General features: G+C 33.1%; 3 protein-coding genes across 5 annotated transcripts; all 3 read left to right on the forward strand.

Moving 5' to 3' along the window:
- Nucleotides 1-148: 148 nt before the first annotated feature.
- Nucleotides 149-4,138, forward strand: LOC121124572 (uncharacterized). Its single transcript, XM_040719728.2, has 4 exons — nucleotides 149-917; nucleotides 999-1,195; nucleotides 1,261-3,294; nucleotides 3,358-4,138. The coding sequence occupies exons 1-4, from the start codon at nucleotides 404-406 to the stop codon at nucleotides 3,952-3,954; spliced, it is 3,342 nt and encodes a 1,113-aa protein (XP_040575662.1). The 5' UTR covers nucleotides 149-403; the 3' UTR covers nucleotides 3,955-4,138.
- Nucleotides 4,139-4,440: 302 nt separating this feature from the next.
- On the forward strand, nucleotides 4,441-5,703 carry LOC121124575 (heparan sulfate glucosamine 3-O-sulfotransferase 5). The gene has a single exon (XM_040719731.2). The coding sequence runs from the start codon at nucleotides 4,441-4,443 to the stop codon at nucleotides 5,392-5,394; it is 954 nt and encodes a 317-aa protein (XP_040575665.1). The 3' UTR covers nucleotides 5,395-5,703.
- On the forward strand, nucleotides 5,683-11,052 carry LOC121124574 (signal transducer and activator of transcription 5B). 3 transcript variants are annotated; one of them, XM_071891187.1, is made up of 9 exons: nucleotides 5,683-5,832; nucleotides 5,923-6,799; nucleotides 7,746-7,826; nucleotides 7,886-8,337; nucleotides 8,398-8,550; nucleotides 8,854-9,247; nucleotides 9,324-9,867; nucleotides 9,932-10,199; nucleotides 10,265-11,052. In XM_071891187.1, exons 2-9 carry the CDS (start codon nucleotides 6,521-6,523, stop codon nucleotides 10,386-10,388), a joined length of 2,295 nt encoding a protein of 764 aa, XP_071747288.1. In that variant the 5' UTR covers nucleotides 5,683-5,832; nucleotides 5,923-6,520; the 3' UTR covers nucleotides 10,389-11,052. The 3 variants fall into 3 exon arrangements, with proteins under 3 accessions (XP_071747288.1, XP_071747289.1, XP_040575664.1); XM_071891188.1 differs by having other exon boundaries at nucleotides 6,395-6,799; XM_040719730.2 differs by lacking the exon at nucleotides 5,683-5,832 and having other exon boundaries at nucleotides 6,177-6,321; nucleotides 6,395-6,799.
- The last annotated feature ends 571 nt before the right edge of the window (nucleotides 11,053-11,623 follow it).

An 11,623-nucleotide genomic window follows, 5' to 3' on the forward strand; every position in this document is an offset into this window, starting at 1 on the left:
CTCATTATGAGGAAGAAATTGTGAATATATGAAATATCAGGTGGAGGGACTGACCGCTCTTTTTCTATTAATGAACCGTCCTAATATGATTAGTTTTACGATTACCCTTTAGCAGGAATCGTCTAAAATTGTAAATCCATCGCTTGCAGTCTCCAATAGGCAATAACTAATATATATTATTCCGCATTATAAAAAGGTTGCGAGAATTGAGTCGTAACTTTCCGCTTTTGTTGTCTCCAATTTTGAGATAAGAAGATAAAACATATGACGTTTGGGCAAAATTGTAAACCGTTGCACCGATTTCGTCACCATAATATTTTTTAAATACATTCAATAATACTTATTATTTATTAAATATTAATACCAAGCGAGGATTGATAGAATTTGATTGTCTGGCCGGGGAATGGATGAGATTAAAGATCGACTGTCCCAGCTCTCGGAGTCTCCTTTCACGGACTCGCTTCAGATATTGAATACAATACACCCCATTGCTGAGGAACTCTATAAAGCGGAGCCGCTAAAAGCTCAAAAGATCTGTGAGCTTCTCCAAACAGCCCTTGGATCTCGAAACCCCTGCATCTCATCTGCTGTAATTGAGGTACTTTCTCGATGGAAGGCTTCGAAAAACATATCCACATTCGTTCAGGAGCTTTTGTATCAGTTGCCTCGAGCTGCATACCCAGGTACATTTGTTTCTGCGATTGGACGTCTTGAATCGCAGGATGTTTCTCGGACATATTTGCCCATTCTCAAGCACTGTCCCTCATCATGGCCATGGGTACTCGATGAAATCCAGAAAGGAGAATTTAAGTCCTTCAACGCGCTGTATACACAAATACTTCTGGATCCCTCTCCTTCTCTTCATTTGACACCTTTCCGAGTTGCTCTTCGGGAATGCTTGCTTCAAATGAGTCATGGTTAAGTCAATATACTCTTTTGTTGAACATTACATCTACTCATTTATACATTTTTTGCTTAATAATCAATTCATATTCTAGCTGAGAGTCAATTCTTCATAAAGGAGTCTTTGCAATGGCTAAATCCTACACCCGAAAATCGCTTCTGGATTTTAGAGATAACTAAAAAAGAGTGTCAAGAAAAGAGATTATTAATGTACTCTGCATTGATAATTAATAAGGTGATCACTGGTATGGATCCCTCTGAGCTGTTGAAACTAATTCAATTAGAACTAAGGGTATGCAATTTATTCAAAAAATATAAAAGAAATTCATATTTAAGGTTTCATTCTTCCAATTCCAGAAATATAACGGCCCAGATAATATTCTAAGTGTTTGCCTTGTTATTCTTACAAAGGCATTTGATAAATCTTTTTTTGGGCATTATATGGTGTTTCTTCAAGTCTTTAAGGATTTTTTTGATGTAATTCGGAACAAAAATGTTTTAGGGATATGTATTTGCTCACTTTTGGGTATAACTCTAGTTCCGTCAAAGCTCTTAGACCAAAACGTATGGACGATTGCATCAACTCTCATCAAGAAGTACTATAAAGCTTCTGACGTTGGAACTAAAGAATTTGTTGGAGACACTATATATCTCCAGTGGAATAAGGATGTAAATTTAAGCTTTTTAAAAGTCAATTTACTCAGTTGTATCTCTCACTCCGAAACTAGTTGTTTGGAATGGTTGTCCACCCTAAGCAATGTGAAGTTAACGCTTGAGCATTTGCCTATCGTTAAAACACTTTTCCTAGGTACGAGTTATCCAACCGTTCTTCAAGCTTCAGTGGATGTTCTTTCTCGTATTCTTGATATATACCCTCAAAGATCAATGGGAGTGCTATCCATCATTTTACATAAATTATCTAAGGAAAAAAATCCCGGAGCGTGTAATGTTCTAATAAAAAGTCTATCCATCGTAGCAAAAGATAAAAACTGCATAAAGTTTGTGATTAAAGTTATAAACTCACTTACTATTAACTCACGCTCAGGTACAATCAAGCTCAAGCTTTTATTTGATCTTTACCAAATAGAAGAGAGGACATATGCTTACTTACATAAAGCTTTAGAAGAAAAATATTCCACGGATGAATCAAATGTGACAAAGGCTTTTATAATACTTCGAATTTGCTCAAAAAAATCATCGAAGCATGCTTCGGATCTTTTACCTTTGCTATCGGATATATTAAATGGACAAGGTCACGGCTCTGCTTCAGTATTGGCCCTAAAAGCAATACAAGCCATGGTTGCAGACTCTGTAATAGATATTGAAACAACTTTCAAGGCTTTACAGCCCAAAATAATGGCAGACGGTCTGAATGATGTACGGATTGCTCTTATAGAAATTTGTACTCTTATTCCTGAGTTTGATATTCCAACTGACAAATATGAAACATTTTCTAACCATATCTTAAAATTCCTTTGGTCTTGTACGGTACAAAAGCAGGAGCATCCGATGGCCCTTCGAAAAGCTGCGTTTAGTGCCATTGGTAAATATGGTCTCTACAGACAGAAATTTGACTTTGTTCCAAGTAATTTGACGAATGGCTTCAATCCTATTGAACTAGTAGAAAATGAAGAGACGAATCTGTATGTCCCAGGCGAATGCTGGATCGAAATTCTCATTAATTCTACTAAAGAAGACCTAGTACTCATTGAAGACTTATTGATGGATTTTTTAAGAGATGAGGTTCACGAATTTCCTAAATCTGTATATTATCTCCCTCATAAGAAGAATGAGAAAACTCGAATGGATTATTCTCAAGTTTTATCTGAAACAAGTGTTCTTAGGTATATTTTAGAGTGCTGTCAATCTAAAGACACTATATCATCAGTGTTAGCCTCTTGCTTACGCATTTTGAGCATTGAATATAGTCAACAATTTCCACCGTTAAATTGGGAATTCCTGTCTTCCATGTCCAAGAATTATAAGCCTGAATGTTTTAATATCATCGTTAATCAATTGAGGAAATCCGAGTGTGCACGAAATGTTTTAGAGGGGATGTTGATTTCTGAAATGAGCTTCGAAATGATTTTGTGTGTATTTAAAAAACTTGAAATCATTCTTCAATACCATCCATGTACCGAACTCAAGACCTTCATACAAAATGTTTCTTCCACAGTCATAGATAAGACTCCTTTGATCTCCCTACTTGATATCTTAAAAGAAAAGGCCTCTATTTGTGGAAAGTATGATGTATTCATCAATTTTATCAAATCATTACATGATCACGTACATTTGGATAGTCTGCTCTATTCGCATTATCTTGAACTGATTGAGAATTTACCACATGATCCATACTGGACGCAATTAAGCAATCCCACTCTTTCAAATTGTGTAAATATATATATATATAAATTAATTATGATGTAAAATTTTCCAATTTTTAACTCATTTTAGAAAGTCGAGGTGGATCTGATGAATGCTTTTAGAATGAGACGTATTCTTTCTCGAAAGGACAAAAATTCACTTATTTGGTTTAATGACTGCATTGAAGCCCTGACTACTCATTCTGGGGTATTTGACTCATCCTCTGTTCTTCAATTGTTATTGAGTGCTTTCATTGAATCCAGAGAGAACGCAGAGTCAAATCGATTATGGCTAATGGATTTTATGGGTCTTATTTTGAGTTTGGTCCGACGAAAAAAACAAGAATATTTCCCTATTTTGTTTGATGTATTCATTTCAGCCCTCGTTGTTTTTTCAGGAGTTGATACCTTCATTTTTCGCCCAATCATTTCTGTCCCCTCTAGTAAGAATAAGACAGTTGACTTTTTGGCTTCTTCCATTCAGGTTTGTTTAACTAGTTCTGAAAAACCCTGGAATACCTTCGGAATTCAATTAGGAGACTGGCTTTTAAGTTTTTTAAAGGATGATAAGATTGATAAAATATATAAAGAAGGTATTCGTTCTTCTTTAAGCTCATTCAAATATGGAAATGACTTTGAGGAAATTTATATGAAACTTATACAAAACTTTTATGGTTATATTAGTTGATTCAAATTTACAAGGGACTTTGTTTTAATACTTAGTATTAAATAGTTGATTTAAAACCATACAATTGTTAAAAATGAGCTAAAGACAAATGAGTCATAACGAAATAAATATAAGATTCGTTTAAATTAATTATTGTATTTAATTGAGAAAATAATTTCTTATGAAATATATTATATACATCAAACACACGTGTTAATGAGTCATATTTGCATAAAACTCAAGATAAAATAGATTCATGAATAAAATATGAAAATCCTAAACCGTCAAGATGATAAAATTTTAGGGTTGAGGCTGAGTTTATGAATTGAAGAAAATACAATAAAAATGTTGTATTGTCAAATGAACAATTATTATTATATAAACAATCCAAATTTATGATATGTAATATTCTGCTTTCGCCATGAGAGAAAGGCCCTTCTTTCCTCTTTGTATCTTACTAAAAACGTAAATAAAAAATTGCTTTCCAGTGATCATTGAAAAGGATTCATGAAAATCTGTTACGAGCATATTGAGCTGAGTGTCATGCGAAAAAAACGTAAAATTTGGTTATATTTTTCTTTTTTATCCCTTTCATCATTTATACTCTATTTACTCAGTTCCCTCCATCGTAATCAATCATCCCATATAACTCCAGATATAGTAATCCCTCGCAATCTTCCCAAATGTCTTGTCATAGGTGTTCGTAAGGGAGGCACCCGTGCTCTCATCGATATGATGGGGCTTCACTCCAAAATTAAACCCGCAGGAACAGAGATCCACTTCTTTGACTCGGATACCAATTTTCTGAAGGGACTCAAATGGTACTCATCCCAGATTCCAATATTAAAATCCGATGATGAAATATCTGTGGAAAAGACTCCTAGTTATTTTGTAACTGAAGTTGCTCCTGAGAGAGTGCGCTCTATGAATAAAAGTATTCGACTCCTTCTCATCGTTAGGGATCCTGTGACCAGACTCGTCTCTGATTATGCACAGATACTGGATAACCATCGTTCCAAAAATCTAAAATATTTTAAATTTGAGAGTCTTGCCCTTCGACCTGACGGTACAATTAATACAAAATATGATGCATTGTCCAGGAGTATCTATGTTCGATTTATGAAACTTTGGCTAAAACATTTTTCTCTGAATCAATTTCATATCGTAAATGGAGATCGGCTCATAAAGAAACCCTGGCACGAAATTCGAAAAGTGGAAAAGTTCCTCAATCTTCCCCATGAGATAATGAAAAAACATTTTTATTTTAATGCTTCTAAGGGGTTTCATTGTCTAAGAACCTCTTCTTCAAGCACTACCGGACGCTGTTTAGCCAAAAGTAAGGGCCGACAACACCCAAATATTTCCAGCTCCGTTGTTACTAAACTAAGAACATTTTTTAAGCCTTACAACTATGAATTCTATGATTTAGTAAATATGGACTTTGGTTGGCCGGAGGACTGAATTATGATTTTTATAGAAGGAAATGTTGTGATAATTATAAAATGAACCCTATATTTTATTACCTAGGTAGTTTTAGATTTTGTAAATTTGTACCCAAGGGTTTGTTGTAGACATGATGATTTAAAATGCTCCGATTGTTTAATACACTTCGCACAATATTATGATATTAACTGATTTAATTAATATTTAATATGTATACCAGTAATATTGATAACTTTTATAAATGTATATTGAATGCATTTTAAGAGATAAGGATTCTCTTTCTAAAATATATCCTACTTGCTAATTAGTAAGTACTATACAAATATAGAAGAGAGATGTCGGTGTTATAAGTCATTCAAAATACAAAAAATAAGGCTTTGCACTTATCTTCATAATTAAATAAACATGTTATCTACTTAATTTTCTCCATAGTAAGAACTCAAATTATAGTATGGGGTGAGTAATAATACATTATTAATAATATTATATTCAATATATAATGTATAAAAAATATATTTTGATGAGCATTATTTTCTGTATTTCCAGATAAAAATGTTACTTAATGTGAAAGGAGTTTTTCCTAATCTTTAATTAGTCTTTACAAAATTAATATGATATAGTTAATAGAGTATTATAAATGATTCTACATATAATTATTGTATATGCTTATGATAAAGAAAACCTATGGACTATGGCGCCTATGGCTATATATTACTTAAGTGCATAGATTTGAAAGAGAAGTCAGAAGTGAGAGTACGCGAGAGAAGAAGTATAGACAGTAGAATATAATAATCTGATATAGAGAGGAAAAGAAAGGGTCTTAGAGGCGATGTGCTATTACAGTACAGTACAGCTAAGTGTGAGCACTGAGCGAGTCTGCTCTTGACTCTCTGTGTGTACATGTCTCTATGAGGTGGATTCGTCGTGAAGGGGGTCTCTTACTCTGTAGCTATTGTAGTACTACTAAGTACTAACTAATAATAACTAAATACTTCTTCTTCCATTTATTCCTCCTCAGCTCATTGATAAGAACAACAAAACTCCTTATTCATTGATTCATCTATTGTTATTATTATACATTCCAACTGGTGTATTCTCGAAGGAGCTTACAACTCCTCAAGTCTGAAGTCTTACTTTCAAGAGAATGTCACTATGGGATCAAACTCGACAATTGCCTCCAGAGATGCTCAAACTTGTGGAGAACCGTTATGGGGATCGTTTCCCTTTTCAAGTACGACTGGAGCTGGCATCATGGATTGAGGAGAAGTTTGATCCCAATACACCAATCGTTTCGGATGAAACACCTGCCAACATTGGGTCTCAACTTCTAGCGCAGTTAGAGGCTCGAGTGGAGTCCATGCCAAATGAACCCGAAAAGTTCTTCATGAAAAATACTCTGGGACAGAATTTACTTCATTTGAGAGTAAGTGGGATCCAGCTTGGGCCTTCCTTCTTCCCTCTTTCTTAATATTAATATATGTTTTATATCTATATCCAAATCCATCAATTCACAAAAGTCAAAGCCAGACTGATCCCTAATATGTTGTTTCGAAATAGTCAAAAGGATGCTTTTTCTCAGTTGTATGAGGACGTATTGTATCCTTTAATATGTGGTGACTTAGTATAAAAACAATCTAGAAAACAGATCAAGAAAAGGCGAAACTCCCAATTTATTATTTTAGAACCCAATATTTTATAGATATACTTGAGTCAATCAAAGGCTTATTAAAAGAGTCTCAATTATTTTAGCTTTAGAAACTTTATTTGATTTAAGAGGCTTATATTGACCCCGATATGGCCCCTTTCTATAAAATCTATCAATTTCTCATTCCTTTAATGTAATGATCAATTTTGGAATAACAATAATTAGTTGATAGAAATTGACGATAATTTGCTAAAGGATACAAAGGTAATCCACATTCAATTTTGAGAAAAATCATTCTAGCTTACTTTTGCGTTGACGGATAACAAATATTGATTGATATTATATAATTCATTAAGCAATTAATTCCCTTGTTTTGATCTATTACTTTCTCAACAGATTATTAGCTTTCTCTTTGATTCACAGAATTAACTAATTAGATTTAATTCATCAATATATTAATCTCCTGAGAAAGTACCAAATAAAAAAAGAAAGAAGCCTTAATCAAGTATATTTTTGAGTTTGCTTAGAAGGGTTCTTATCAATGAAATTAGTGTTTATTTATATCTAGGTCTTGTAGCTAATAACATTTATAAGTAGGAGAAGGAAAAAAAACAAAAAACTTTCGAAGTAACCTTATAATCAAAAGTTTCTCAATATAATTCCCATATTATTTATTTTTTTAAAGTAATATTCTCTTCTTCCTTTTTTTTATTTATTTAATAAGCAACTCTATGGCAACGATCCGGCATCTCTATACATCACAGTTAGACAATGTCTCGATTATGAAATGAATATAAACCAACAAGTAATCAAGCAGTGATTTGCCTTAATAGGATATGAATAAAATGACTCATTCAATTTCAGGTTTTGTCTAATTCCAACGCTTTCGATACTCGGCACGATACAATGTCCAGAATACGCACTCAAATAGAACTCCTTAAGGCTCGTAATATTGATACGAGTACGGAGTTATCTAAATGTCATCAATCTCAAGAAGCCTTTTCTGTTGAATATTATTCCTTTTGCGAAAAAAAGAAAAAGATGACTGCCATAGTACTTCAGCACGGAGAACAGCACCCGGATGTCGTGAAGAACAAATCCCAAATGGATTTGCTTGAAAAAAAAATCAAGGAAAGGTACTTAATGCTCTCGGCTCAAAGAAACGAATTAGTAAATTCATTTTTCAAGACCTATCATGATGTAAAGGAAATTCAGAGTATTGTTCTGGATACAGAGTTGATTCGCTGGAAAAGGGATCAACAATTAGCGGGAAATGGTTTGGAAATGAACTTCAGTCTGGATATTCTCCAAGAATGGTAATAATTTATAGGAGTAGAAATTAATGAGAAATGATAAAAATTAATACTCTGACTTAGGTGTGAGGGTCTCGCTGAAATCATATGGACAATGAGACAACAAATCAAGCAATTGGATGTTGAAATGCAAAAACTTGCTGATCCAAAAAATACAAATCATATTCCAGAACTTCTCTCTGGAGTGACTGAGCTCCTGAGCAATTTAGTAACTGGGTAATCATATAAAGAAAATTATAATAATATAAACGGAATCGCCGTGGCTCATGGACAACGCGCTTGGTTAAAGTTATTCTCTTGAATTCAATGTACGTTCGCGCCCAGGCGATTCCTAGAGAAAGAAATATACTCTCTGTATATGGATTTCACCAAAAGATTCCTAGGTTGGATGGAGTATATGTAATACTATAATGTTTACTTATACTTAATCAGTCCAACTCTATCTAATCAATTAAAGGAACATTTAAAAAAATATATAATTATATATTTTTATAAAAAATTGATATTTATTTATTTTAGGACCTTCATAATTGAGAAACAACCTCCACAAGTGATGAAAACGAATACTCGATTTACAGCCACTGTTCGTTTATTAGTTGGGGGTGTACTCAATGTTCATATGGCAACTCCACAAGTATCAGTGTCCATCGTAAGTGAAAGCCAGTCTAATCAGTTACTTACTACTCCTCCAACAATTCAAAAAAAGAAGGAAGACTATAGTTCAGGAGAAATTCTTAATGGACAAGGAACAATGGAATATCACTCTACCTCTAAGCAAGTTTCAGTTTCATTTAGAAATCTTCAATTGAAAAAAATTAAACGTACAGAGAAAAAGGGTACAGAGAGTGTTATGGATGAAAAATTCGCAGTTTTATTCTGGACGGAATTCCTCGTTGGGGAACTCAAGTTTCAGGTAAAATGTATTTGATATAAGTGTTTTTTTCAATATTAGATTAATGTATGTATATATATATATATATATTCCGTAGTTGTGGACCTTGTCTCTCCCAGTGGTTGTGATTGTTCACGGAAATCAAGAACCTCAAGCCCTGGCAACAGTTACCTGGGACAATGCTTTTGCAGAGTGGGGAAGAAGACCTTTCGTTATTCCTGATAAGGTACCCTGGGGTAAAGCAGGACAGGCATTGAATATGAAATGGACTGCTGCCTGTGGAAGTCCTCTAACTGAGGATAATTTGTATTATCTTGCCTGTAAGGTATTTAGAAATAATAACCTACCAAGAAATATGTCAGAAGTGAATCAAATGCAAATGACATGGTCTCAATTTTGTAAAGAGACTCTTCCTGGTCGGAGTTTTACTTTTTGGGAATGGTTCTATCGAATACTTTTACTCACATCTAATCATATGCAACAACTCTGGAAAGAAGGGTTCATCATGGGATTTGTCAGCAAACAAGCGGCTGAAGCAATGCTTATTAGTACAAACACAAGTGGTTGTTTTCTCCTTAGATTTTCAGACTCTGAATTGGGTGGTATTACCATAGGATATCTACGACAGCCCTATAATGCTCGTAATTCATTTCTTATTTATACCCAATGTACATAGTTTAAATATATATTTATAACAAATTATAGCTCCGAGTGTGAACATGGTTGCTCCTTTTACGTCACGCGATTTATGTCAACGCTCCATGGCAGATGTCATTTTCGACATAGAGGCCCTCACCCTTCTCTATCCTGACACTCCCAAACTAAAGTTTCGCCAATTTTGTTCAAATATTGTTCAAGGATTTCAGCCAACTGCAAATGGGTATGTCAAACACATGCTCGTCACGCATGTTGAGGGAATGCCCAAAAACGAAATAATGGATGGAGCTAGTAGTTTTACTTTCTCTGAAGCAAAGTAAGATAAGATTTTATATTATAAGGATTTATTTAATTTTAATGTGTTTTTTTTCTTTTTTATAGTAGCCCTCCAGCACTCTGTGATGCTAGTACGGACGGTATGGATTTTGATGATAACATAGGAATAGATGTTGCTAATATTCTTGGACTTACTGGAGGATTCTTAGACCAGAATAATTCGTTTTAATAAGGATGATGCAAATAGTAGTTATAGAGAGGATGTTTTATGTGTTGAGCAGTGTTTTATGTCTTCTTTTTAAAAAAATATATTTTCAACGTCTTTGACTACTCTTTTTAAAATCTAGTCCAAAGTTCTGCTTGCAAAAATGTATATAAATATATATATATGCCTATTTACAAATTCCTAGATAAAAATAAGTTAGCTTTCAAGTTCCAAAAAAAAAAAAAAAATCAATCTTACTAGTAAATATTATTCTATTCATCGATGTGAAAAAAATGTCGGAGAAGCGAATAATGATATCTAAATAAATAAAAGTACATATTGAGCGATGCTATATTTTTTAATACTCAGTATTATTACGGTCCATAGTTAAAGATCCGCCCAAAAACATATTATTATCATCATTCATAAAAGACAGAAAAGCAATTTAACTCCAATTTTCTCTTAATCTTTATTTTATTTTTTTAACGTAGATTTTTATTTAATTCCATTTTAGCGATTAATGTCTTGTTATCTGGTGCTTTTTTTTTGGAAGAAAAATATTTTTTGTGAATTATTGTTGAAAGAATTCTAATAATTACTGTTAAAAAATAGTTGTGTTGTATATTTTGTGTTGGTCTTGTATACATATATAATCTAAATATGTATTAAAACTTTCTTCAAACCGGAATAGAGATTCATATTTTATTTATAAATTAAGCATTTATAACTGGGGGTAACTTGAAATACAAGTATTTCAAGTTACCTTTGGGGAGGGTGTTAATTCATGAAAATCATCAAATTAAATTTTAGTCAAGTCATATAAAAGGTCAACTTCCTCTAAATTTTTATTTTAGTGTCCGTACAAGGGCGACAATTTTAAGGATGACCTGTTAATTCTACATTCCATTATATTTTATGTTAATAAAGTTTCAGTCTTCCATAGGCGATTTTTGACCTCCATAGTCGTTTGAAAATTACTTTATTTTAAACTACATTCTCTATTTGCAAAGGAATTCAGAAGTTTTAATTTTAAAGTTATGTTGTTGAATTTCAAAAGCTTCACTAAAGTTCCTTTTTCCATGTGATAAGAAAATAATACATAATAATTTGGGGGAAAAACTAATTGTAGTCGAATGAAATTCTTTGGAAACTATTTTTTCCCCCCAAGAGTGCTTAAAAAATCCTTTTGCATCCGAAAAGTTGGGATAAAATTGAATTTGATTAACTAATCCTACCTATTATACGGGTAACTAGAATGG

This window comes from Lepeophtheirus salmonis, chromosome 9 (assembly GCF_016086655.4).
Source record: "Lepeophtheirus salmonis chromosome 9, UVic_Lsal_1.4, whole genome shotgun sequence".
In the NCBI taxonomy this organism is placed as follows: Eukaryota; Metazoa; Arthropoda; class Copepoda; order Siphonostomatoida; family Caligidae; genus Lepeophtheirus; species Lepeophtheirus salmonis.

Bases quoted from the DNA above. Each gene is read 5' to 3' on its own strand.
- LOC121124575 (XM_040719731.2), top strand. From the start codon at position 4,441: ATGAAAATCTGTTACGAGCATATTGAGCTGAGTGTCATGCGAAAAAAA.
- LOC121124572 (XM_040719728.2), top strand. From the start codon at position 404: ATGGATGAGATTAAAGATCGACTGTCCCAGCTCTCGGAGTCTCCTTTC. The intron at 918-998 runs GTTAAGTCAATA...TTCATATTCTAG, and splicing joins CTTGCTTCAAATGAGTCATG to CTGAGAGTCAATTCTTCATA. The intron at 1,196-1,260 runs GTATGCAATTTA...TTCCAATTCCAG, and splicing joins TAATTCAATTAGAACTAAGG to AAATATAACGGCCCAGATAA.
- LOC121124574 (XM_071891187.1), top strand. From the start codon at position 6,521: ATGTCACTATGGGATCAAACTCGACAATTGCCTCCAGAGATGCTCAAA. The intron at 8,338-8,397 runs GTAATAATTTAT...ACTCTGACTTAG, and splicing joins CTGGATATTCTCCAAGAATG to GTGTGAGGGTCTCGCTGAAA. The intron at 9,868-9,931 runs GTAATTCATTTC...AACAAATTATAG, and splicing joins ACGACAGCCCTATAATGCTC to CTCCGAGTGTGAACATGGTT.